The sequence below is a fragment of the Dipodomys merriami genome, unplaced genomic scaffold, assembly GCF_024711535.1.
Source record: "Dipodomys merriami isolate MVZ:Mamm:240054 unplaced genomic scaffold, mDipMer1.0.p SCAF_10, whole genome shotgun sequence".
In the NCBI taxonomy this organism is placed as follows: domain Eukaryota; kingdom Metazoa; phylum Chordata; class Mammalia; order Rodentia; family Heteromyidae; genus Dipodomys; species Dipodomys merriami.
In genome coordinates, this window is record NW_027202271.1 from 41,269,658 (window position 1) to 41,295,958 (window position 26,301).

The 26,301-nt window shown below is 35.0% G+C and overlaps 3 protein-coding genes across 8 annotated transcripts in view; 1 reads left to right on the plus strand and 2 right to left on the minus strand.

Moving 5' to 3' along the window:
• The window catches only part of CUNH12orf50 (chromosome unknown C12orf50 homolog), a 24,719-nt gene extending 23,319 nt beyond the window's left edge, over window positions 1-1,400 (minus strand). The window contains exon 1 of one of the 3 annotated variants that reach the window (XM_069989559.1): window positions 668-1,400. The gene's annotated coding sequence lies outside the window, so the exon portion shown is untranslated. Of the gene's footprint in view, window positions 146-174; window positions 629-667 lie in introns of those variants that run through there. The other 2 variants (XM_069989555.1, XM_069989547.1) reach the window with 2 other exon arrangements.
• Rlig1 (RNA 5'-phosphate and 3'-OH ligase 1) lies at window positions 1,006-13,132 on the plus strand. Its single transcript, XM_069989564.1, has 7 exons — window positions 1,006-1,417; window positions 5,009-5,126; window positions 8,112-8,207; window positions 9,097-9,213; window positions 10,112-10,309; window positions 10,605-10,774; window positions 11,648-13,132. Exons 1-7 carry the CDS (start codon window positions 1,325-1,327, stop codon window positions 11,834-11,836), a joined length of 981 nt encoding a protein of 326 aa, XP_069845665.1. The 5' UTR covers window positions 1,006-1,324; the 3' UTR covers window positions 11,837-13,132.
• Cep290 (centrosomal protein 290) overlaps window positions 12,379-26,301 on the minus strand; it is a 67,815-nt gene continuing 53,892 nt past the window's right edge. For all 4 annotated transcript variants that reach the window (XM_069989461.1, XM_069989469.1, XM_069989477.1 and 1 more), the window contains 10 exons: window positions 25,999-26,136; window positions 24,439-24,525; window positions 23,263-23,427; window positions 21,805-21,927; window positions 20,382-20,554; window positions 19,508-19,649; window positions 18,298-18,371; window positions 17,019-17,113; window positions 13,340-13,419; window positions 12,379-12,606 (listed from right to left, as the gene is read on the minus strand). In XM_069989461.1, the coding sequence (XP_069845562.1) occupies window positions 12,379-12,606; window positions 13,340-13,419; window positions 17,019-17,113; window positions 18,298-18,371; window positions 19,508-19,649; window positions 20,382-20,554; window positions 21,805-21,927; window positions 23,263-23,427; window positions 24,439-24,525; window positions 25,999-26,136 (1,305 nt within the window). The remainder of the gene's footprint in view (window positions 12,607-13,339; window positions 13,420-17,018; window positions 17,114-18,297; window positions 18,372-19,507; window positions 19,650-20,381; window positions 20,555-21,804; window positions 21,928-23,262; window positions 23,428-24,438; window positions 24,526-25,998; window positions 26,137-26,301) is intronic.

Sequence of the window (26,301 nt, forward strand, 5' to 3'; positions counted from 1 at the left end):
ATGTAAAGCTGATGGCTGCTCCCTATCAGAGTAGGAGTGTGGTTTACAACTATGAATATATCCTGTGTCTTTCTCCTAGTTTGGAATCTTGTTTTTCCTAAGAAGTTCCAGGAAATGAGGAAACTGAAATATAGAAATAGTGTTTTCTGAGAGATAATTAGCCCTGTTACTTACATTTCAAAATGCAAGTAGAATGTTCTGGAAGATTTCCTTTTCTGAGAAATGATAGAATACTGGACCTAGAAAATTCTATGACAGTTTGAGAAATGACAGTTGATAGTTGCAAAAGTATTTAGTTCTTGACTTTTTGTTGTTTTTTGGGATTCTTCTGGGGAGCAAAAAAGTTACTGGATGCTTGTCTCTAAAAATGCTTAGAAGCTTCTGGAGCTTCCAGAGCAAGAATTATGGTTTTGGGGGGTTTTGTGGAGGTTGTTAAAATTTTGGTGTGTTTTCCTGTGGAAAATTATGGATATATAGATTCCTTCAGGTGAGATAGTTTTCAAAAGGTCTAAAAGTTGGACTGTTGGATTTATGGTAACAGCATAATTATAGAAATGAGAATTAGGCTTTTTCCCCCCAAGCAGGGGACAAGGTAAAGTCAAATCCATTTACAACTTTAGTCTGAGGTCTACTAGATCCGAGGCTAATCCATTGTTATTAAACTTACTTTTTACCATATGGTAAACTTTATTTTTCTCTCTGGTGTATTCATTGTAGCATTTTTCTAACATTCTTCCAGGGAATTCCGTTTTTGGTGGTTTTTTTTTTTCATTTTTGTTTTTGTTTGTTTTCCTTCTGGGGTCAGGGAATTATCTCTATTGTTCTTTCTGGACCTCTCCAGTACGTCCTCCATGAACTTATTTAAAAAAGAAGCAGCAAGAGCTCCTTAAAGGCGTTAAATCAAGTGTCTCATCGCTTACAACTTGGCATTTTCTAAAGTTTCATTGGTTACTACTGGTTAACCGATGTGTCATCAGTCGGTTACTATTGGTAACAGATGATACATTCAACCAGAAACGGATCTTGGCTGTTTCTGTCATCCAACCCCAGAGGAGAGGAAGGGGAGGGAAGTTCATAGGAATCAGGCCCTGGCGCCTCCGTTCTGAACTACAACTCCCACAAAGCTCCGTGGCCAGGCGGTCATTTCCGGGACACTGTCACCGCCCCTTGCTCGTGGTTGGCCCTTGAGGAAGTCAGTCACGGTGCCTGGGACCTCTGGTGAAGAGCCTGCTTTTAGCACGCTTGTTCAGGACTTTTCTTCCAGGCCAGGATTGTTCCTCGTTCGTCCCGGGAGCTGCGTCTGTCGGTACTGCCTGTTGGGTCCATGATGCGACGCTTGGGCTCCGTGCAGCGGAAAATGCCCTGTGTGTTTGTGACGGAGGTGATAGACGAACCCTCGGCCAAAAGGGAACACCAGGTACCGAGTCCCGGGGCGATGCGGGCGCCTTTGAGCCCCAGTGGGCCGGGCTGGGTTGGGGTGTGAGGCGCCTGCGTCCTGAGCTGCTTCTTGTTGCTGAGATGTAAAGAAGGAGCCTTGTGAGCATTTGGGGTGGGGATGGGAGCCAGCGACCTTTTTTTACGCCGCAGATGTGCACCCTATCCCTCAAGTAACGTCTTTCTTCCGTGGTGAATTGCACCTCCTGGGTGGGTGTCGGGGCGGGGGTCGGGGGGGCGATCAGCTCTTAAATAGTCAGACTGGACTCTTTGGCAATGCTAGTGGTTGAGTAAGTAACCTGCGTATATCGGGGTGATTCTTTAACAAATAGCCCTCCGCCAGCGCAACGTCCAGCCGTCAGTTGGGTGTATCCAACTCAGATGATAACCACCACCACGTGCATTTGTAATCAATTTCACCAGCTTCACCTTTACCACTGGCCTTCCTGGCCTGCAAGGCCCAAAGTGCTCAGTGTTTTTGTTTGTTTGCTTGCTTGCTTTTTGTTTTGCTTTTTTTTTTTTTTATTCCCCAGCTTCTAGAACCTCCATCAAAGAATGAACCCTGGAGTCATTTCATGCCAGCTTTCCATTTAACTTTGATGTTTTCACTTTGAACATCTGATCTTTCCCTTCTACGGCTATCATCTTCATTAGAAGCTCTTCATATTTCATGTCTGCTTACTGCACTGCTTAATTGGCATTACTTGTTCTACTGAAAACCCTGTAGATAATATCCAATGTCGGAATATCCAAAGCCAGAATAAACCTAACCCATACAAAACATTGTCAGCTCGATAATGGTTTCTTATAATATTGAGGGTGGATATTCCCATGTAAAAGTACTCCTAGCTAGGAAGAATAAACTCTTACCTCTCCTAAATTAGGAATACTTTTACATTATTATAATAGCATAGTGTTCAGATTGTAATTAAGGCCTCCCTTTATTAGGCTGAGTCTACTCTCTAACTTCAAAGTAAAGTCCTTTGTTTTTAAGGTTTATTTTATCCTATACATACCAAGTTCAATGCTTGTCTGTATTTTTGATCAAGTTGTGTTTTGTTTTTCAAGTCAGACCTCCATAAAAGCCTGAAATTAACCTAGCAAGTGCTTTCCCCAGTTAGACCAGTGGCTTCCCCTATCCAAAAATTTTAGGATTTTGATATTGACTACCTGTTATTTTTCATACATACATGTTTTGCTTTTCCAGTAGTAGTCTAGGTCTTCGATGACAGGTACAGAACTTCTTGTACCACTCAATCTTATGGCATCCTTTGGTTATATTAGTAGAAATGAGTGGTAAATAAGGAAGGAACATTTATATTCATTAAGAATTCTATGCCCATAGTAATCTCTTTTATAGGAGCTTTTATTAATTCAAATATACATAAAGTTGCCATTTGCCCAGACCTCAATTTTGTCATCAGAGAATATCCCTAATACCACTGTTGTAGATGAACAACAAGTCCAAGTCCCCATTCAGTTATATATTAAAAGTAGTGAGTACTATACTGGGGCAAGTTTCCTACTATATCTGGTTCTGTTTGAAATAGTGCTTCCACTTTATTCATCTTATACTCTATATTAACCAGTATGTATAATGTGCTTTGTAAGGTCAGTGTTACTTCAGACTAATAAAGAAGCATTTTCCCAGAAATGAGAATTCCCAAAAAAGAAATTGGCACGGATGTTAGAATTTTTTCTTTCATGAGTAAAGCAAAGTCAGATTCAGATGTTGAGTACTTGTGCAAAGAATAGAACAGAAATGGTATCAAAGGGTAGAGTAAAAATGCCTAGTGGACCACTTTGGGCCCTCTTAGGGAGTAATAGATTTCTGGAAGTTCCAGTGAATCTTGCTTTTTTATACTCTACTTGTATTAGCTGAGAGAATGCATTTCACAATCTAGATGCTCAAAATTTGTTGACTTCTGGATCGACATTATAGTTAAGAGTTTTGAATACAAATCAAAGTAAAAGACTCATGCTCAGTAGACTTTGTGGGAATATCTTATAACTATGAAGAAAACTTGTCAAAAGGAAGCTTCGTGTAAATTTGTTTTAGAGAGGCATTCTTAAATTGTCTTGGATGTTTTGAAAGTAAATAAATACATTTGAACCTATACAGTTGATACAGCTCAAAAATTTAGGTTTGCAGTACTGTAATCTCTATTCAAGAATTCACTGTTAATGATAAGAAGCATCAGTTTAATTTTCCCTTGATACATGTGGTATGTCTTCCAAAAGTTTTTTTTTTTTTAACTTTCTAATGAACCTAAACATTTAGAAGTAAAAACTGAATCAAGGACAGAATTATTTGGGGAGTTAAGGTGATTTTAAAGTCTGTGATCTTAAGTATTTAGGTATAGATGCAAAAGCAATCACAGTAAGTCAGATATGAACTAGTAGGTAAACAGTATCATTTTATGTGAGAGGAAAAGCAGATGGTACAAGTAATCCAGAAAGTTTTTTTTTTTAATTTTTGCTTCTTTAGAGATGTTCAGAATAGAAATTGATAGTAGCTATACTGAGAAAAAGGCACTGAAAAAAGACTTAATCCAAAAGATTATTTGTGATTAGTTTCTCAATGATGAGATTATGGATGAGTTCTTGCTTATACTTTTGCATGTTTTAACTTACCTAGTTAGCATGTAGATTTTAGCTTTGCAAGGAGCAAAGGTTAAAAAATGAGCCATCTTCAGTCTATCATCTTTGTTCCCTGAAAATGTGCCCCGAGGAAGGACGGTAACACCTGAACTAAATCTTATTTGAAAAACAAGTTTTGTAAATAACAAAAATACTGGCATTTACAAAAGAGACGAGGCCTTTGTGCATTATTTACTGGATTTATTCTTGAAATGCTAAAATTGTGATTGAAGCATACTTTCGCTAAGCCACAAAAGCCACCCATGGGATAATTTAGATGATTTGGTTTTACCCTCGTTCAGCTCCAAACACAATGGCTGCCTTGCATTCTTCAAACAGGAGCTAAACCTTCTGACTTTCAGGCCTTTTCTCTCAAATTTTTATACATTGTATATTCCCTCACTTCAAAGCTGCTCAAATGTTGCCTCTCAGGGGACTTTCTGTCCACCATATGTAAAACAGCAGGTCATCCCTGTCTTTCTTTTACCACAGTTTTCCCTGTAGGCTTGTTACACTTAATGTATTATGCCTTTTACTTCTGCTCTATACCTCTAAAGTGCAATCTCATCAAAAGTGGGTACATTGTTGCTCTCTTCTATACTTCCGGCTGTTGAGGGCAGTGCTTCATCTGTTTAGTAAAGTTTTATGATTTTGTGCATCAAACACCTGTGCTAGGAATGCAGCATTGCACTGGTTCCTGGTGTTAGGTAATCATGGTAGATGAAGAAATTTGTAAATAATCTGTGTGGAAAATCTGGCTTATGGTGATAATATAGAAAGAGGAGAAGGCACACAGAAAATAGTATTTTTGAATTGTCTTAGAAGATGTACAGCAGGTGATCTCTTAGACGTACTGAAATTCTGAACAAGGTATGAATATGTGCGCAAAGACAGAGACTGTCTATCCTAAACCAGTTTCTCTTTCTTTTTTAAGCCATTTAAAGTTTTGGCAACTGAAACTCTAAGCAACAAAGCAGTAGATGCAGATATACACAGTGCAATTCCAACAGAAAAAGTGGATGGAACATGTTGTTATGTTACTACCTACAAAGGTAAAACAAAACTACAATGTTTGCTTATAAATACTACTTGCTTTTCTTAGTCATTTTACAAGCTATATACATCTGAATTCTTCATAAAACTTTGGAAACCTCAGGAGTAAAACAGAAAGGGTCACAATTATATTTACTGTATCATTGTGTTTTTCTCTTGGGGAAGGAAAGGTAAAGTTTACTTTGTCTATTAATGGCAGGAAGTATTATAAATCCTTCTTGAATTTTTTTCTCTAATTCACAAGAAGCTTTTCCATGTCACAGATAAGGAAATTGAGTCTCAGCTAAATTAAGTACTTTGTCCAACATCATATAGTTTATGGCTGTATTATTAATGGAATCTATCTTTGCCTGACTCTATAGCTTGTTTTTATTGCATAATCCAAGTCCTGTTCCTATTTCTGTTGGCCATGTTTCTATTTTCATTTTAATGTGCTTTAAAAGAGATAGGTCAAGCTGGACACGGGTGGCTCACGCCTGTAATCCTAGCTACTCAAGAGGCTGAGATCTAGTCCTTGAGATTTTTGTTTTTCTAATAAGCCACCATAAAATCAAAGTGGCGCTGTGGCTCAAGTGGTTGAGTGCTTACCTTGAGCTGAAGAGCTAAGGGACAGAGCCTAGATAGAGTTCAAGACCCACAACTGACAAAAAAAGATAGGTCAAACAGTAATTATTTCTATTAAGAAGAAAATGCATTGAAAAGAAAGTGATATTACCTAGGTAATGACATTACCATAAGCATCTGGACATGGTCTTTGTATCAGAAAAATGTCTTCTCAAATGCTTTTTTAAAAAACTGTAGTAGAATATACATAGTAAACTTTACCATCTTAACCAATTTGGTTTTTGGTGATCCTGAGCTTACAAACTCAGGTTTGAATTTGGCTCAGAGGTATTCAAGGCATGTGTTTGAACTGTGATCTTCCAGTCATAGCCAGGAAAATGGCTGTACACCACTATGTCCAGCTTCTTTAAGATGGAATCTCATGAACTTTTCTGCATAGAAGTCTGGAACTGAAATCGTCCCAAATCTCAGCCCCCTATATAGCTTGGATGAAAGGCCTGAGCCACTGTCCCTAGCTACTGTTAAGGAAGGGGTTTTGTCTGTATGCCAGACTGGCCTCAAACTTCGTTGCTCCCAATCTTAGCCTTTCAAGTGGCTAGGATTATAGGCATGACCACTAGCCCTCAGCTACATCTTTGTCATAAGACCATGTACAACTCAGTGGTGTTGGGATACGATTTACCATCATCAGTCTCCAGAACTCCAAAACTATCATTTGGTGTTAGTACTTGGGCTTGAACTTGAACTGGGCTGTTTTGCTCAAGGCTAGCACTCTACCACTTTGAGCCACAGATCTACTTGTAGTTTTTCTGGTGGTTAACTGGAGATGAGTCTCACAGACTTTCCTGCCTGAGCTGGCTTTGAACCGAGACCCTCAGTTCTCAGTCTCCTGAATAGCTAGGATTACAGGCATGAGCCACTAATGTCCAGCACCTCTGAGTTTTTTTCTTTTTGGGGGGTTGGTCGTGGGGCTTGAACTCAGGGCCTGGGCGCTGTACCTCAGCTCGTCAGCTCAAGGCTAGTGCTCTACTACTTGAGTCATAGTGCCACTTCTGGTTTTCTGAGTGGTTTATTGGAGATAAGAGTCTGATGGACTTTCCTGCCTGGGCTGGCTTTGAACCAATCCTCAGATCTCAGCCTCCTGAGTAGCTAGGATTAGGCGTGAGCTACCAGTGCCTGGTGAATTTTCAATTCACTTTTTTGCTCAAGACTGATGTTCTTCCCATTTGAGCCTTGGCTTCACCTCTAGCTTGGTGGTAGATAATTGGAGATATAAAGAATCTCACAGTTGTTCCTGACCATGCTGTATTCAAACCCCAAATTTCAGATCTCAGCTTCTTAAGCAGCTTGGAGTATAGGGGTGAGCCATTGGTACCAGCTTATAACTCTTCATTTTCTGGGAACTTTCTTATCTACTCCTCTTACCCTATCTCTTTCTGCTCCTGTAATCAGATTTCTTTCTATCTAGTAATTTGACTACTTATAGGCATTTAGCCTGTTTTTCTTAGCATGATGTTCTCAGGATTATCATTGTTAGCATGTCTCTGAATTTCATTCCTTTTAAAGGGCTGAATGTTATTACACTGTATTTCTATAGCACATTTGTTGATCTACTCACCACAGATGAGCATTTGGATTGTTCCTGTCTTGTGGGTATTGTGAGCAATGCTGAGATGAACAGGGGTACATTGAGTATTTCCTGAAGTGCTGCTGCCTTTCAGTTTTTCTGGTCTCAATCCAGAAAGTGGGTCAGATATTTTTGAGGAATTTTCCATAGTGGTTATACCATTTTACCTTCCCACCAACAGTGGGAATGTAAATAGCCTAATTTCAGATTTGTCAGAATTAACTCTCAGAACAGTGTAATACTTTTTTTTTTTTGGTCAGTCGGGGGGCTTGAATGCTGGGCCTGGGTACTGTCCTTCAGCCCTTCAGCTCAAGGCTAGCACTCTACCACTTGAGCCACAGCACCACTTCCGGTTTCCTAAGTGGTTTATTGGAGATAAGAGTCTTACAGACTTTCCTGCCTGGGCTGGCTTTGAACCATGATCCTCAGATCTCAGCCTCCTGAGTAGCTAGGATTACAGGCATGAGCCACTGGCGCTGGGCTCATATTCTCATTTTTTATACTGGAGGCTTCCTATACTTAGACGAAATACTTAGCAAAATGAACATTGAATGTTCTTATGAAAGGATCATGTTTTAACTTTTTAACTCATCCCTATCACTAAACAAAGCAAGTCTTCTCATAACAATAGGTTCTGCTAGGTGCTACATATCCTGGACTGCGTATTTCCCTTTCTCTTCTATGACTGCTTCTTTTCTTAAAGAGATAACTACTGTTTATTGGAATATTCTGCTTTAAACTCTCAATATAAATTTTGTTTGCATCTTATACTTTCTTTCTATTACATTTTTAGATAAGCCATACCTTTGGGCTCGACTAGACAGAAAACCCAACAAACAAGCTGAAAAAAGATTTAAAAATTTTCAACATTCCAAAGAGAACACAAAAGGTTTGTGGATATTGCTTTAAACTTTACAGAATACTAGCTGAAATTTGTGTTTTACCTATTGCTCTGGTACTTCTATACATTTTATCCTTTTGAATATCCATGTAATAGAAAAAAGATGGTAACTGAATGGTTTTATATATGAGTATTTTAAAAAGTATTTTAAAATACTTTCCTAACATTTCTGTGCCTGTTAAAGTATGAATTTATCTTGTTAAAACATATAAGTAAATGTATTTGGATTTAGTGTGAAACAATTGGAATTTTTAAATTTCAAAGGAAATTAGTATTTTGGGGGACATGAACTCAGGGCCTGGTAATCTCACTGCTTTTTCACTCATGGCCTGATGCTCTACTACTTCAGCCATACCTCCAACCTAGCCTTTTTGCTGATGAATTAGAGATATTTTTCTGACAGGAGTGTCTTGAACACTGATCTTCATAGCTCAACCTACTGAGTAGGTATTACAGCCACCATAGCCTAGTTGAATTAGTAATTTTAATGACTACATTAAGATGCCTGTTATACACAGTATATACACATATAATCACATTATCTCTCCCTATATATTTATAAATATATATCTATATAAACAAAGACATATATAAACATATATATTTGTAGTTTATTATATATTAAGGATAAACTTAGACATAATGGAATACTGACCACTTCAGTTAGACTGTAGTGCATATAAATGATGACGTGTTTAATTGGAAATTTTAAATGTCAACACTCTTAACACTAGTCAGGAACATAGTAGTGAGAACAAAGAATATTTGTGTCATACCTGATTCTGAGGTTTCATTTGGCTACTTTACCTTTGTATCTGTATCTGTTCAGCCTTTTCTATTTTTTAAAGTGTCGTCACAAGTAAAATTCTCTTTCTAGAATTTCTTTGGAATGTGGAAGAGGATTTCAAACCTGTCCCAGAGTGCTGGATCCCAGCAAAGGAAATAGAACAACTGAATGGGAATCTGGTGCCTGATGAAAATGGTCACATTCCTGGTAACATGAAATTGCTTCTTAAATGCAATTTTAGTATTATAAAAAATAAAAGTTCCACTTCATTAGAAATCACTGAATTCAATTTTAATGTGGTTCTTTATTTTATTTATATGCATGATGATTACATGAAAACATTTCATATTTTGAATGTCCTCTTCAGTTTAGAATCTTCTCTAAGATGGATACATTTTACCAGCTGTTACTTGTAACAGTTAATAAATGTTGAGGTCATAAGTATGGAATGGGCTCAGATCATAAAGACCCTTGCATTCCATCAGTCTACTGGAATTTTAGTTTGTTGGGTTTTTTTTGTTGTTTTTTTCTAAATAATGATCATAAAGCAGAAGTATAACAAAACTTAATAGAATTAGAACTATGATGAGAAGGTGGGTTGAACTGGAGCCTACCTGACCAGCAAAGAAGCTACTGTAGTAGTCAGGGATGAGTAATGAAGGTCATTAGAATAGCTTATACTGTTTAATAAACATGTAATCTATTAGGTTAGTACATATTGGAACAACTCAAAAGATTGTAGGACACTTACTAAATATGCCCATTTTCTCTGAAACTGGAGAGAAGCTAGAGAGAAAACCTGATTTTACAGAAGCTAATTTTGTGTCTTAGAATGGTGCTCAATTTTTACTGAATTGTGGCAAATTCACTAGTAAAAGATGAGCACTCTGAAGAGGAATAATTAACAGGTTAATTCCCAACACAATTTAAAAAAATGAATCCTTTATGATTGAAAATAAATGTAATAAAAGTGTTAACTTTCCTGATTTTAAAAGTGTATGCGAGATACAGAAAACATGGAAGATTTACAACTAAAATTTAACTACCCATGTTTTCAATTCAAATAAAGCCTCTGTAATAATATTTTTGTTTCTTTTTATGATAGGTTGGGTACCAGTAGAGAAAAACAGCAAACAGTATTGCTGGCATTCCTCTGTAGTTAATTATGAATTTGAAGTTGCCCTGGTACTAAGGCATCATCCTGATGAGCCTGAAGTTTTGGAAATAAGTGCAGTGCCACTCTCAGATCTCTTAGAGCAAACCCTGGAACTTGTAGGAACAAATGTGAATGGAAACCCATATGGTGAGCGAAACCTTTTTCTTGTTTAGTTATAATAACTGACTCAGAAGGTCAGCTTAAAAACCACATACACCCCCCTAAAGAAAGTTTCCTAGGATGCCACATTGAATGAAAACAGGACTTCTTGTGCTTGGATTATTCTTTCTTCCAAACAAAACAATGAAAGTTTCTGCTAACTGTATTTCTGAAAGATGCTTTTTTTCTTTTTTTTTTTTTTTTTTTTAATTTGGAGAGGTACATTTTCTTTCTGAGATCTTGTTTGGAATGAATATAGCTAATTGCAAATTTCACTATTTAGGGTTAGGAAGCAAGAAACATCCACTGCACTTTCTTATACCACATGGAGCATTTCAAATAAGAGATATGCCTGCCCTGAATCACAGTGACCTCTTGTCCTGGTTTGAAGGTTGCAGAGAGGGTAAAATTGAAGGAATTGTATGGCACTGCAGTAATGGCTGTTTAATTAAGGTAATGCAAAAGATTGCTTGTGCTTGGGTATGTTGTCATTTGTACTTTATAATAAAGAGTGGCATGACAATTGTAGCAATTTTGGTTTATAATATAATTCCCTTATTTCATGTGCCACCACATTTCCCCTCTCCCTCTCCTTTTTTCTTCTTTTTTTAGAGATAGAGCCTGACTAGGTGTCAGACTGGTTTTGAACTCTAGATTCTCTCACTTCAGTTTCTTAAGTTCTAGGATTATGTTTTATGCTAAAATAGTATCATTTAGTGATGATTTGGTGGACATTGGTTGCATCCTATATATTTCAGAATTAAAAGTAATGGTACATATCACTCCTTAGAAATCCATGTTGTTGTATTCTCTGAGAAGTTCTATGACTGGTTTAATTTACCATCTCCCAAACTAACTTGATACAGAATTTATTGAGTGTGTCAAGTGACAGTTCATATAGAACGAATTAATTACAATTTGTGCCCTGTCTCCTGTATGTTCTAACACATTTAACACATTACATTAAGAGCAAAAGATACCATGTTGCTACATGATATGGTCCCTTTGATAAAAATGTCTCTTCACCCACATTATTTTCTGTTTGCAACAACATATTATTTATTAAATTTTTATGGAGTCCAGATTATATTCCTGGCATGTGTCCAGGTGCTAGACATCCAAGGTGACCTAAACAATGTATGCCTTCATGAAGCTCACATTCTAATGGGGAAGATAGACAACAAAAGGAAACCATAATGTGATAGAAGAAAAATGGACCCATTACAGTGTATGGCAGATTATAGTAGGTACCCCAAATAAATAATTTCTAAGCAAATAAAGATATTTATAGACAAAGGCCAAAGCTAACACCTTTTTTCTTTCTAGGTCCATCGCCATCACCTTGGTTTATGCTGGCCAATTTCCGAGACTTACATGAATTCAAAACCAGTTACTGTCAACATGAACCTGAACAAATATCACTATGCTTTTGATACTAAATGTCTGTTCAATCAACTTTCAAAAATAGATAAACAGAAATTTGGTAGGCTCAAAGATATAATACTCGAAATATAAAATGGAAATACAATTAAAATTAACTTTGTATTGAGATCTTGAATATTCTGCTACGTTTTCAAAGCTCCTATCTCTCTGGAAAACATACCAGCGTCTTCCACCATTCAAAGAAGTTACATATTCAAATATTTATTTAAATCTACAGATTAATTTTAACCTCTATACAGAAAAATATAGTGATCAGTAAACCTGTACAAAGGCTTAACCTTATAATTTAATGTATATAAATGTCAATGCATCCATATTTTATTATTATAGATAGGATCTGAGAATCTTAACACATACATAAGTTAAAAATATATAAAACTCCAATTTTTTTTCTCCTCATACTTTTAAAACCTAAGACATTATGAATGTAGACAAATTTGGATAGTTCACTGCCTGTTTTATGGCTATAACTTATTCTGAAGTCTTCAAATTTTTTAATTCTAATTACTAAAACTCCCATTTAAGTCAAGGTATAAGGTATTAAGAAGGAAATTCTCTACTTCAAAACCTGATTTAACTTATAAAACAAATAAAACTATACTTATATGCGATCCTTAATACATAGGGAAATTGTCAGGACTTTCTTCACCTTCAGATTGTTCAGAAGCGTCAAGAGGGCTAGGTAATTCAACTCCACATTGTTCAGAAAGTTTTTTTAACTTTTCTTCTAAGAGAATATTTTTTTTCACTTCTTCTTTATAATTATATTTCAGATCTTCAATTTCTTCAAAGAATGAAGGATCAAAGTTTTCCAATTCTTTTTTGAGCTTTTTTATTTCATCCTAATAGGAACAGATTATCTTTAAAAATTATATACCAGAATACATTCTTTAAATGTGAATTAAACAGTATAGTTATGAACATAAAAGCCAAATTATATAACTATAGGCATAAGTATTTTCTTAAGATTTTGTTACTATTATCCGATTGTACAGTATAAGTAGCCTAAAAATGATTCGTTCTGTTCTAGTCTTTAAAATTTATTAACTCTAGATTATGATAAGCATACCAGGTGCCATGAAAGAGACAATCAAGAGACTTGGATATTTATAACCCTGAAGTTATTCTGTTCAATACTTTTTTGTTAAGCCTTCATCATACTTTCTTTGTAAACACTTAATACTTAATGAATTGTGACCAACTTTTTATTTATACACTTATCAGAAAAACCATGGGACTTCTGCCTAAGCTAGGCATCTGGACATACACTGTTCCCAGCAAGTTCCTAAATTTATATTCAAAAAGTATTTTAAAAATTGTAAAGAACTATATTTGTTAATTAAGAAATAAATTTACTCTTGAATCCTATTTTGTCTTGTCAGAATTTTTTTAGGTCTTATTTAAGAAGCTTTTATCACAGACGAACATAACAACCTTGTTAATATTAAGCTAAAATTATTCTACCTAAAAAGTGTAAATCTACAATTTTTTAGAATATTTATTTTAAACTCAAAGATGTTGATCATAAAAATAGTTTTCCACAGCTGTTTTCACAAAATGAACACAAATAATTACCTTCAAATGTTGCTTTTCCAGATCTGACACTTTTAGCTGTGTTTCTAGATCTTTTATCTCTTCTTTTAGTTGATCAGCACCTGCCAAAACATTATAAAAATTAAACAGATTTTTTCACCCTGAATAACTTTAAGAGAAGGGTTTCTGTTTTGAAGCATACACATATTATTAGCTTAGTGTTAGCATTTGTTTCAGAAAGTGAATCCTATGTACAACCTCTTTTAGGTATAGTATTCCATGGCAAGCAACAACAGAAAAGTTATCCCATATATACTAACGTACATAAGTCTAATTTTTTACATAATACAAATTCTTACTTTTTACAGAAAAATGCTTCAGCCAGTAAAGTCTGTCAAACATAAATATACAGCAAAAGAAAGGCAGAGTAGGTAAATTCCTCAACATAGCAATAGGTCAGTTCACATTCATTTTTCAATTTCTATGGGCACAACACCCAGGACAAGTGGTGTGACACACAAATAAGGTGTAACTCTGATACATCCACAAGTATAAGAAAAAGATTTTCATTTCTTGGACTCTCCCCCCAAGTTAATATACTTCCAGTTTTATAGCAAGAACTAGCAATGAAATAAACCTTGTGTTTTAATGTCATCTTTGCTCCATATGTCTGTACACTCAATCCTACGTATAAGGTGTCAGGTCATCCTGTATAACCCTGAAGGTAAGTTGTTTTGAATGCTAAAGTTTGAAAAAATAATAGGCAAAATTATCCTGTCTCAAATTAGTATTAAGGCATTCATGGAATGGTTCCCCGAGTTTAACTTGGAGACAGAAAAGAAAAATAAGTAAGAAACAAAATTAGAAAAGCTAGGGAATTTTCCCAACAAGTCTTTACTTTCTAGTCCCGTACACATGACTGCTACTGGATAAATTTCAACTTAACTACAAAGAGGCAGTGTAGAATAGTGATTGAGTAGGGAACAGGAAGGAGCTTCAAGTTTCACCTAAGTTTTAATCAGCTGTTGGCCACTTCCTAGCTGTCATGATCTTGGGGATAACTTATTTATTACATATTCAACTGGGGACAGCTTAGTATTCAACATTACTCATCCTACAGGACTACTGGAATAAAATACAATATGAAGAATTTAGCATTATGTCTACTAAAAGCATATATGAATGACTCATACACTCATACATGGTCATGCAAGCCTATCTAGAAAGGCAGATGAAGAAGAATCAGCTGTTTAAGTGAGTTCAAAGTTATCTAGACCCCTAACCCCAAAACAAAAATACAAGCAAAAGGGCTTGGCATTTGGCCAGGAGCATGGCTTAAATAGAACACTATGCTTAGCATGTATGAGGCCTTGAATTCCATCTCTAGTACCACAACACATAGCTGGGTGTCAGTAGCTCTTGCCCAGGTACTTGGAAAGCTGAAAATGGGAGGATTATGGCTCAAGGCCAGCCTAAGCATAAAAGTTTGAGATGCCTTCTCAACCCAGGGCTGGGTGCAATCCAAACTTTCTATTAGTCTGAGAATGTGAGTATCTTGGTTTTAGATCAGCCTGGGTGGAAGAGTCTACAAAACTCCACCTCAACAATAGAAGCTGGGCATGGTGGTGTGCACCTATAACACCAGATATGATGGGAAACCTAAAATAGGCAGATTGTAGTCTAGTTATGTGATTGGGGAAGCAAAAGTCTATCTCAAAACTAACCAGTACAAAAATTGGCTGGAGGGTGCTCAGCAGAAGAGCAACTGTTCTAGCAATGTAAGGTCCTGAGTTCAAATGTCAACACTACACAACATACTAGAAGTAGATTGGAATGACATGGTAAGATAATGAATGACCATATGAAATAGTCAAAGACTGCTCAGCAAAAAATTGCTATAATTCTGTAGGGCAGAATCTTGCACTTCCATTGAATTATCAAGTAATGGCATAATTAGTTCAGGAAGTTCATTAAAGAGTTATTTTATAATATCAGAAATTTGCATCTTTACTAAGTATCAAAAGGCAAATTGCTCAGTTATATAAATGCAATAAAATATAGATTAAAAGAAAAATTTATTCATAGACTTCAAAAGATGTCTATGATAGTTTAAAAAGCTGTCCATGATAAATTGTTAAAGCCAATAAACGGGCTGGGAAGGTGGCTCAGTGGTAGAGTGCTTGCCTTGCATGCATGAGGCCCTAGGTTCGATTCTTCAGCACCACATAAGCAGAAAAAGCCAGAAGTGGAGCTGTGGCTCAAGTGGTAGAGGGCTAACCTTGAGCTGAAGAGCTGAGGGACAGTGCCCAGGCCCAGAGTTCAGGCCCACAACCGACAAAAAAAAAAAAAAAAAAAGCCAATAAACTAGAAGTATGGTAGGAGTCCAGTTTTGTGACATCCTCAAGAAAATATCCATAAACTTATGTGCATAGAATCTTATGTATAAAATATACTATATAATTTATCCTATAAATTATATTTTATAATTTGTATATTATGTGTATACCTATATATAATTAATATATTGTGTATATCCTATTTATTTGCACTAGTTATAGCCTATACTATTGGCAGAAGCAATTAGTAAATTATCAAATCATTATTCCTAGAGGAGAGTAGTATTCAAACATACATGGATAAATACATCTCACACAAATTATCTTAAATCTTAAAATCAGCTCATCAGTTCATCTTGGTAGTCTCTATATTACAAGATGGAAAACAAGGCTCAAAAATGTTAAGGGACTTGGGGCTGGAAAGGTGGCTCAGTGGTAGAGCACTTGCCTTGCATACATGAGGCCCTGGGTTCAATTCTTCAGCACCACATAAGTAAACAGAAAAAAGCCAAAAGTGGCGCTGTGGTTCAAGTGGTAAAGCATTAGCCTTGAGCTGAAGAGCTGAGGGACAGCGCCCAGGCCCAGAGTTCAGGCCCCATGACCGGACCCCCCCCAAAAAAAATGTTAAGTGACTTTACTGAAGCTGTCCCTTTAACAAAATTCAATCCCCTTCCAAATTGCCCCAGATCTAGTGACTGCTGTGGTGCCCATTGTGGATCATGTCTATGAAAACTGAACCAAGACTGTCAAGCACTGCCTTATTGGACCCTCAGGTGGAAACATGTGAATTATATTCAAATGTTTTCATTGCATATATTTTAAAAAACAGCTTAAATGTTGATTTTTAGGGCTCATGAATTTGGCAACAAAACCTGCAAACAAGGACACAGGTATATATACATACACACATATATACTTTATACATATGTATATATTACATATATATATATATATATATATATACAGGTATGTGTAAATATGCATACTGGAAGAGAATGATTAGTGTCTAAATAGGAATGGGAATAAACAGATTTTTAATAGAAAAAAATTAGATAATATGAGCTGTAGTTTTTAAAATTAGTAACAATAAAAACAGCAAGAGATAAACATTTAAGAAAAAAATGTTCAGAGGGATTAAAACTAGCCTATTTAAACATCAGAAGCAACAGATTTAGTATGCACTGTGATTAAATCTATAAAACGAACATGGGCATGTACTTGCTACTTAGTATAAACAACTAATTAGAGATGTAAAGGAGAGATGACAGCTCTAAAACTTCATATAAGTGATTCGATTTTATAAGAATCAGAAATTTAAACAACAGAAAGCGCAATCCCTAATTAATAAACTTAGGGTAGTTAACAAGTCTTACAAAATATTTTACCAAGTATGGTGCTTGCAGCTCCACTCTGGTCTTTGTTAACTTCTATCTGATGAATTAATTCTGCTTTTTCTTTATCCAGTTGACTATTTGCTAATCTAGAATACAATGGTGGCTTGTTAAAAACAGAAACACAAGTAAAACAGATATTGCTTTATAAAACACATGAGCATTCCTTTTTTTATCTTCCTTTTTTTTTTTGACAAAGAACTACAGGCTTTTATTCTGAACATAGGCATTTCTTATAAGTGACTGATGTGCAGTATTCAATACATACAGTATTTAACAAGGAAAATGTTTAAGCTTCAATTCCTCCCATTAGCATAGAATCCAAACTCTTGTTTTTCATAATGATGTGTTTTTTAGGAGTAATTTCCTGAACATAGGTCCCATGGTTTCCCTTATTTGCAATAACTAGTATATGTCTGAGGCAAGCAGAAACGGTCAGATAATTTGATGTTAGGTGAAATGAACCCCAAGATAAGAACTCAAATGGTTTTTTTCTTGCTATTGTTTCTTTTTTGTTGTTGTTGTTCTGCTTATGTGGTGCTGAGGAATCGAACCCAGGGCCTCAGGCATGCAAGGCAAGCACTCTACCACTGAGCCACCTTCCCAGCCTTGCTATTGTTTCTAACATATTTATAAGATGATTTCTTTGTTGCTTTGTATGTCCCTCCCCCACGGTAAAACCCCTGTTTTCACTGTATTTGATGTTGGTATAATTTGGGGAGGGGAAGGGAAAAAACAAATTGTTTAACTAGGGATACAGGTGGACCCATTGCAACAATGAGATGTACAAGACGTTAGGTCAAAAAATGAACTTTACAACTTTGGCACAGGTTGGGGTGGGGGATGGGAAAGGATGGGAAGGGGAAACAAAAGAGGAGGCAACAATGCTTGATAAGAAATGTACTCAATTACCTTGCTCATGTAATTGTACCCCTCTGTACGGTATTTTCACAATAAAAAAAAAAAAAGACTTCCTAAAAAAGTAAACAGCATTTCCCAGAAGTAAAGAATTACTTCTTTGCTCTTTCATAAGTATTTTCCTCTGGGAAGACATTGTTTATTTCTTTCCATGTTAGCAAAATTTAAACTAAATTACAAATTGGAAACTTGTATTGCATTGGGCTTACCCTTATTACAGTAGCTAGAGAATGTGAATGACATTATAAGGATGAAATACAAAACCGACTAAAATATGCTAGTCTCAGCTATAGCAATGAAAAAATGATAAAAAGGACAGAAAAAGGCAAAGTAGTCACATGAACATGTATCATACCTAAGAATTTGTAGCTGCTGCTTAAGACTTTGTTCTGTCTCAGCACCTTCAGGAACATGCTTGAGAATCTCAATCTTTGGGCACAATAAAAACACTATAAAGATTAGCACGAAAATAATTTAAACAATTTTAAATAATGATAACAATACATTTAACAAGGACAATATTTTTAACAATCATATTAAACAATCATTATTTCTTAATATTCAATAATTATTTATTATATTAAATATTATTAAATTTTGTGTATTCATAAGCATGAAATAATCACATTTGTGTTTTATTTGCCATTCATTCTATAATCATCAAGGAACTTAACTACTTCAAGACAGGGATTGTCCTACAGAGGACAGAGCAGTGAACAAACTCTTGTACATTTTTAGAGAAGACAGGTAACTTTAGCATGTAATAAAATAAGATGTGATGTGACAGCAGTGCCAATGTGTAGAAGGTTGAGTGTGATGGAAGGTTGTGTGGAGTAGAGATTAGGGAAGGTCTCCCTGAGAAGCTTCCATTTAAGCAAGACATTAAGTGCAGGAGAATATTGGATGAGTAGTATTCCAAACTCAGGAAGCAAGTACACAGCTTTGAAGCTTAAATGAGTGGTTTATTCAATGGACTGGAAAGCTAATTTAACTTAAACACTAAATAATGGAAAAGGTGGTAATAGAAGAGACTTGGCAAGAAAATTAGCTGTAAGAACATGCCTGCCCATACTTACAGGCTTAGGCAGAACTGTATTATGAAGTTCTATTCTAGGGTGATGGAGAACCATTTGAAGATTCTGAGAATAGGACTGCTGTAATTTTTGTTATGCTTTACAAGTATTACATGACAACCATGTAGAGAACAGACTAGTGTTTGAAGAAGTGATGCAGGAGTGGGGCATGAGACACAAGTTAGGACATGACTGCATTTCTGCAGATCTGAGGTAGTGGCTCATATATGGATGCTAGTGATGGAGTTGCTGAGAAGTAGTCAGATGTGGAATACGTTTGAAAATACAGGCTGAGGCAACAATAATAAAAACGTAAGGAATGAGAGAATGAAGTCAATGATGATCTACAGTTCTTGGCTTAAAAAAAGGGTGATTAGAGTATAAACCATCAGGTTAGGTGGGTATTCAAGTAGTGAAATTAGTTACTTCATTTCTTAGACAAGGCAAAGCATGTCTGATGATACATTATAAAGAAAATTTATATTAACATACCTGTTGTTCAAGGTCTTCTGTGTATTTCTTTACTTTTTGCTCTCTCTCTGTAGCTTCTTTTATAAGCTGCTTAAGGTCAGTAATGCTTTGATTTTTTTTGGCAATATCAGTTTCCAATTCTTTCAACTTTGTTTCATACATTCTAAAAATATAAAGAAAAATTTTACAGACATGGCATAGAATTTCTCTGATTTAAAAGCTCAAATTATTATGCTAAAAGAGGCAAAAATCCTGTTTCTTAGTCAACCATTTGGCTGCATATTTAGTATTAAAAGATAATAGTAAAGTACAATTATCCCCAAATCACAGATGCACTAATTAAGGTAGAAGATCTAGGTGTTCCCCAATATCATAAGCAAGAATGGCACCTGAATTTGATAAATGTATCATCACACTTGTTGAGCAGAAACTTCTTGACAGAGGTAAGACTTTGTTGATTTTTGATTTCCAGATTTCCCTAAATCTACACTTCTCTATCTCCAATTGTTTCTGGCTTATACTTGGAGTAAAAAATGAACACACTCAAGAAGCTGAGGTTGCAAGTAGAGAAAAACAGCATGCAGAAGGGATGTGGAGGAGACAGCCGCATTAAGTTCAGGTCTAAGTGGTTGCTTTGTGTTGCATACCTAGTTCCAAAGGCCTTAGCCTACCCCTAGCTCTGCTCCATTCTGTGGCCTCCCACCAAAACTAGCTACACATTTAAAAATAGTTTGGGCAATGCTGGAAAGAATAAAAGTATTATATTAAAATAAGCAAACAAGCTCTATCTGGGAAAAAAGTAGGTTATATAGTACAGAATCAACTTTAAAGCCAACAATGCCCATAATCAGAACTGATTAAACTCTATGTACAATTTTACACTATTTGTTCCTACCTTGTAACAACAATTGACTTCCAGCTCTTGCTGTCAGCACCTTCTAGCTGTGGAGCTCTACTTTCTGCAATTTGTAATCTCTTTCCAGTCTCTTCTAGCTGAACTGCCATCTTCTCATTTAGTATCTCTAAATTATTCTTTTCTATCCGCAGTTTCTCTGAAGCTTCAGTTTCCTATCAGTACAAGTTAATTAGCATATTATGACAAAGCATAATACTGTTTTCATAGTTACAATGTATTTAAAATTATCACTACAAGGCAGAAAACAAAAATTAATCTGAGTTCTACATGCTGATTAAAAAACTACAATAAAAATTCAGTATTTTCTCTTCTCTAAAACAGCAAATAGCTAGGACAAAAGATAATGCAAAGGAAGTAAAAAATGCATTTACAAGTATTTCAATATAGTGGTTACTTAAAATTTGTTTCTCTGTAATATATTCAGAATGGGAAAGTTTATTTCTTTATAGCTTAAAAGATTCTGTTTTGAATTCCTAACACTACAAATCAAAAGCTACAAATAAACCCTATGTAAGAAATATAGCTTATTTCCACTATTAAATATCCACATTCAAGACACAAAATTACTCTACACTCATAATATATTTAGATACCCTTGAAATTTTAGTTTAAAATATTAATTTAAATTCATTCACTAGATAATTAATATAAATAGTAATAGCTATTTGGAGCAAGTAATATGTTTTGCCATTTAAGTTGAAAGAAATTTTACTGTTTAACAAAAGCAATTATTTGAACATTACTATTCTAAGTTATGTGACAGAATATTAATTTACTTAAATTAAGCCTCATAGAAGCAGCTGAGGTAAGTAGATATATAGATATCTATTTATCTGGATATATATATAATGTATTTATAAATAGACATACATATGTATATATATGTAAATATACACACTCTCACACACACTTTTTTTTTTTTAAATTTTTTGGATACAGGGTCCCACAAAGCATCCCATGCTGGCCTTGAAATCAGTACATATCAAGGCTGGATCTTAAGTTCAAGATTCTTTACCACCTAAGGGAGTTCTAGGCTTAGAGGTATAGAACATATTCAGCTATGAGAAAGGAATATTTTTTATTCCCAATTTTATACATAAAGGAACTACAGAAAAGAAAGAGATTAAGCAGCTTGCCCTAATTCCTATGACTAATCACTAACAGAACTAAGAAGTGAATGCAGAGTAAGGAGATTCTACATTATGCTCACTCTAAATTCATCAATTCCTTTTTTTTTAAACTTACCAAGGTCCCTCATGAGGAAAGAACACTATGATGGCAAGCATTAGAAACAAAATTCCTAAGTCTCTTCCTATCTATTTTGAATAGATATTCTAAGCAGTTTTTCTAATATCTACTACTACTTACTGAAAATAAAAATCATTAGTTATAAAGGTCATACCTTTTTAAGTTCTTTACAAAGCCTTTCATTTTCAGCAACAATTTTCTCTGTGCCTTTGTTCTTGTATTCATAGTTTATACTCAACTGACGTCCAAGATGAGCTTTAAGTTTTTCTAATTCAGCCTAGTGATTTAAAAAATACTTATCAAATCATGTTTATTATCAAGCCATGAAATCAAATAGAACAGGATCTTTGAAACTCCTAAAATCATAAAATTTTTAGATAGTTTTAGAGACCATATACAATAGATTAAAGTCTTTACTAGAGTACTTGTTATCTAGAACAGAACTTCCTGAACTTGATTCTGTCAGAATAAGCTAAAGAATTAAAAACTGCACAAAGCCCCCACATTACAACACCTATCTTAGGACCAAAATCAATCTCAAAGATGGGGTGTCTTGGGCATGTGTATGTTTAAAAATATGTATAAGACTAGGCATGAAACTCCCATTTCCAATCTCAACTACAGGGGAGGTAGAGATTAGGAGGATTAGGAATGGAGGACATCTTGAGGGGAAAAAGCTTTGTGCAGCTCCACCTCAGTCAATAAGTGGGGTATGGTAGAATGTGCCTGCTATCCCTACTAGGAAGATCTCTGAGGTTGGCCCTGGGAAAATAGTGCACATCCTATCTGAAAAATAAAGTAGAAAAGTGCTGGAGGCATGATGCAGTGGTAGAATGTCTCTAGCAAATACAAGGTTCTGAGTTCAAACCTCAGTGTGGCCAAAAACTAAAAATGAAAAGTAAGTACATGATATCTACGTCATGAAATAAGAATCAATATCTTTTTTTTTTCTTCTTTTTTTGGTAACTAGGCTTGAATTCAGGGCCTGGGCACCAATACTGAACTTTTGTGCTCAAGATTAGATCTCTACCACTTGAGCCACTCCTACACTTCCATTTTATTGGTGGTTAACTGGAGATAAGAATGTTACAGACTTTCATGCCTGGGCAGCTTTGAACTGCGATCTTCAGATCTCAGCTTCCTGAGTAGCTAGGATTTAAATAAAGATCTTTGCTCTGCAATATGTTTCTTCCTGTGACCTAACATATGTCATGCATCTATTAAAACTATTTTATACGAGTATATTTAAATCTTTTCTTTAAAATAAATAAAAATTAAGGCCAGCCATAGTGGTATACACCTGTAATCTTAGCTACCTATAAGGTTCACTGAGGACAGCACAGGCAAAGATAGTAATATCACTTGCCTGTAAACGAAGCTATATGGGAGATACTGAGAGGAAAACTGTATTTTAAGAGAGGCCTAGGCAAAAGTTCAAGACCTTGTACGAAAGACGAAGCAAAAGAGGCTTTGGGGGCTGGGGCTTAAAGAGCAAGCATCTGTATTACAAAAACAAAGCACTGAATTCTCACCTAAAAATTAAAATTAAAATAAGTAAATAAACAATTATAATAACAAAGCATTTCTGTAAATACGATCACGTTAAAATTACCTTTAATTTTTCATTTTCACCTTCAATATTTGCCATTTTTTCACTGGTAAGTATTCCTGATGCTCTTTTCAACTGTTCATTTTCTCTTTGGACTTTTTCAACTACTTTTTTCATTAAACCAATGGTCTTTTCTAGTTCTGGAATTGTCTTTCCACTTCTACCAGACTGAACGAGAATATGCAAACTTTTAAAACAAATATTTAGTAGAGTATAACTTAAAGTAAAGTACCCAGTACTACCCACAGGTCTTTTAATTGAAGTAATCTTATTAGCAATTGCTGATATTGTATTTCCCATCCTATGTTAATTAAATACATCTTTAAAACAACCTAAAAGATAGGAATTCAAATTCTTACTTTATTTACTCAAAGATCATGGTAAAGTATTTGATATTCCTCAAGTCATATAATTTATAAATAATGCTTAAATACTCTAGGCCTTGATGTGTAATCAAATGAATAAACTGAAGTATTCTAGTTAGCTAGTGTTCTCTCTAACACCCTACAGTTTTCTTTGTATGGAGTAAATTCATTAAAGAGAAATTGTGTCTTGAACCAGCTCATGAGTAACCTAATTGTAATTATAGCATTCAAAAGGCAATTTCTTCAAGTAGCTACTGCTTAGACACTTAGTTCTGTTTGGTATAAACAGAAGACATCTGAAATGAAAACTGGTGTAGAACTAGCAAGAGATTGATCTATCATTAATAACTTTAACTGCTTATATTTATGATAAAACAATTTTCAACAGTTGAGTAAAATAATATTCTTAACTCTTTTCTAGCATGTTAGCATTCCATTGTATAATGAGTAATCATAATATGTAAATTTATATAATTTTAATAAACACATGCATTAATTTACAAAAGATTATTCTTCTGAAATTCTTTACAGTTTTAAACTGATACGTTATTTTATATATTTATAGCATGCATACACATATATTTTTTCATCTTGGAAACAAATGTTGTTAACTGTCACCAAGAAAACTTTTCTGAAAAGTTGTCTACTAATGCTGTTAATGCTGTTACTGCCTCCATAAGGTATTTTCTATCATTACCAAAATAGGTTCCTGCTTTATCCCTGTGTTTATTCCTGCTTCCATCTGTGCCACTCACCTGTCTAAAATCAATAGGGGCCTAAATCTTTGGCCCTGCTTCCAAAACAATATACTTACCCCTCTAACCAGGCCAAGTTTACGCTCAACTTCTGCTTTTTCTTTCTTAAGAAATTCACACATTTCCTTCAAATCTCTTACTTGATTCTAAAAGATAAAATATGTAAAAATCCAACAAAACAATAACCATTAAAAAGGAAACAATTCTTCTTTTTGTTTTTAAGTCTTGGGGATTGAACTCTGGGCCTGGGTGCTGTCCCTCACCTCTTCAGATTAAAGCGAGCACTCTATGACTTAAGCCACAGCACCACTTAGGGTTTTCTGGTGGTTTATTGGAGATAAAGTCTCACAGACTTTCCTGCCCAGGCTGGCTTTGAACTATAATCCTCAGATCTCAGCCTCTTAAGTAGCTAGGATTACAGGTATACGCTACTGGTGCCAGGCAAAACATTTCTTAATAAAGTCTATAGCTATATAGCCAAATTAAGCAACCGAATTATTAAAATAAAAAAGGAACAATTTGAATTATGTTGAATATGTTAAATTAACAAAACAGTATATAGAGCATGAATTTTCAAGAAATATTTTCTATACTACTTCCTAAGTATACAATATAAATTGGAGTTTAGGACTCTGAATTTTTTCTTTTTCTTTTTCTGGTGCTGGGTCTGGACTTGAACTCAGATCCTGGGTATAATACCTCAACATTTTTGCTTAAGGCTAGCACTCTACCACTTGAGCCATGGCTCCTCTTACAATTTTTGGGTGAAATTAGAAATCAGAGTCTTACAGATTTTCCTACCCTGGCTGGCTTAGAACTCTAATTCTCAGATCTTACTTACCCTCCTGAGTAGCTAGGGATTACAGGCATGATCCACTGGTCCCCAGCTTAGAACTCTCATTTTAACTGTCCTATAATTTATACATGTACATACTTACCATGTGAAACAGAAAAATAAAATTGAAGTTCTTACAATGGTTAAGAAACAGGACATTTCTAAGGTGTATTACCACCAGTGGAAATGACAAACTGCTAATAGTCTACATTAGAAAACAGAACTGCAAAGTTAGCCAAGAGATGCAAAGATTCCCATAAACAGGGTAGATACAGAAAAAGGAAAGACAAAAAATTTATTCAGTAATATTTTTAAAAGAAACTATTATCCTTTTATGTTCAAACATGAAAATTATGAACGAAATACAACATGTATCCTATCTCAGGGCACTGAACTTATTAGTTTTATCTTCTGGAATTTTTTTTCCATTATTTGTATGAGCACTTTTTTGCTACTCTAAGTCATACACCTTCCCCACTAGTTTCCTCCAATCAGGCCTCATTTTTCTCCTTTTTGTACCGCACATTAGCTGGGTTACTATGTTAACCTGTTTACTATTAGTCTTTCCCACTAGAAGAGAAACTCTGAGTGAATAGATTTTTTTATTGTTGTTGTTTTATCATATTCTAGCAGCAGGAAGAGTATTTGATACAATGGAGGCCCTCAACAACACAGATGTGATATTTTATGAATGTGTATTTCATATGCTAATATAAGTAAACTAGGATGGGGAAGAATTTTAAGGATTTCATATTCTAACTACAGTAATAAACATTAAATTTACCTTTAATCTTGGCAAATCTTTATTTACTTGTTCCAGCTGAAATTTCAGTTCAATATTTTCAGATGACAACTTCAAGTTTTCCCTTTGAAGCTCCTGTTCTTTTTGATAAAAATCATCTGATTCAGTTTCTGAAGTCTTCTGGAAAGTGGAATTTAGAATGTGTTTAAAGTTTAATAAAAGCCTCAAAAATTCCTATCAAAAAGGAATTTTTTTCTTAAAGCAATATGGAAAACAAAAACAATAACAGAAAGCTCTACAGAAACCAAAACTAATATATTACTGTGCAATACAAAAGGTAATTTG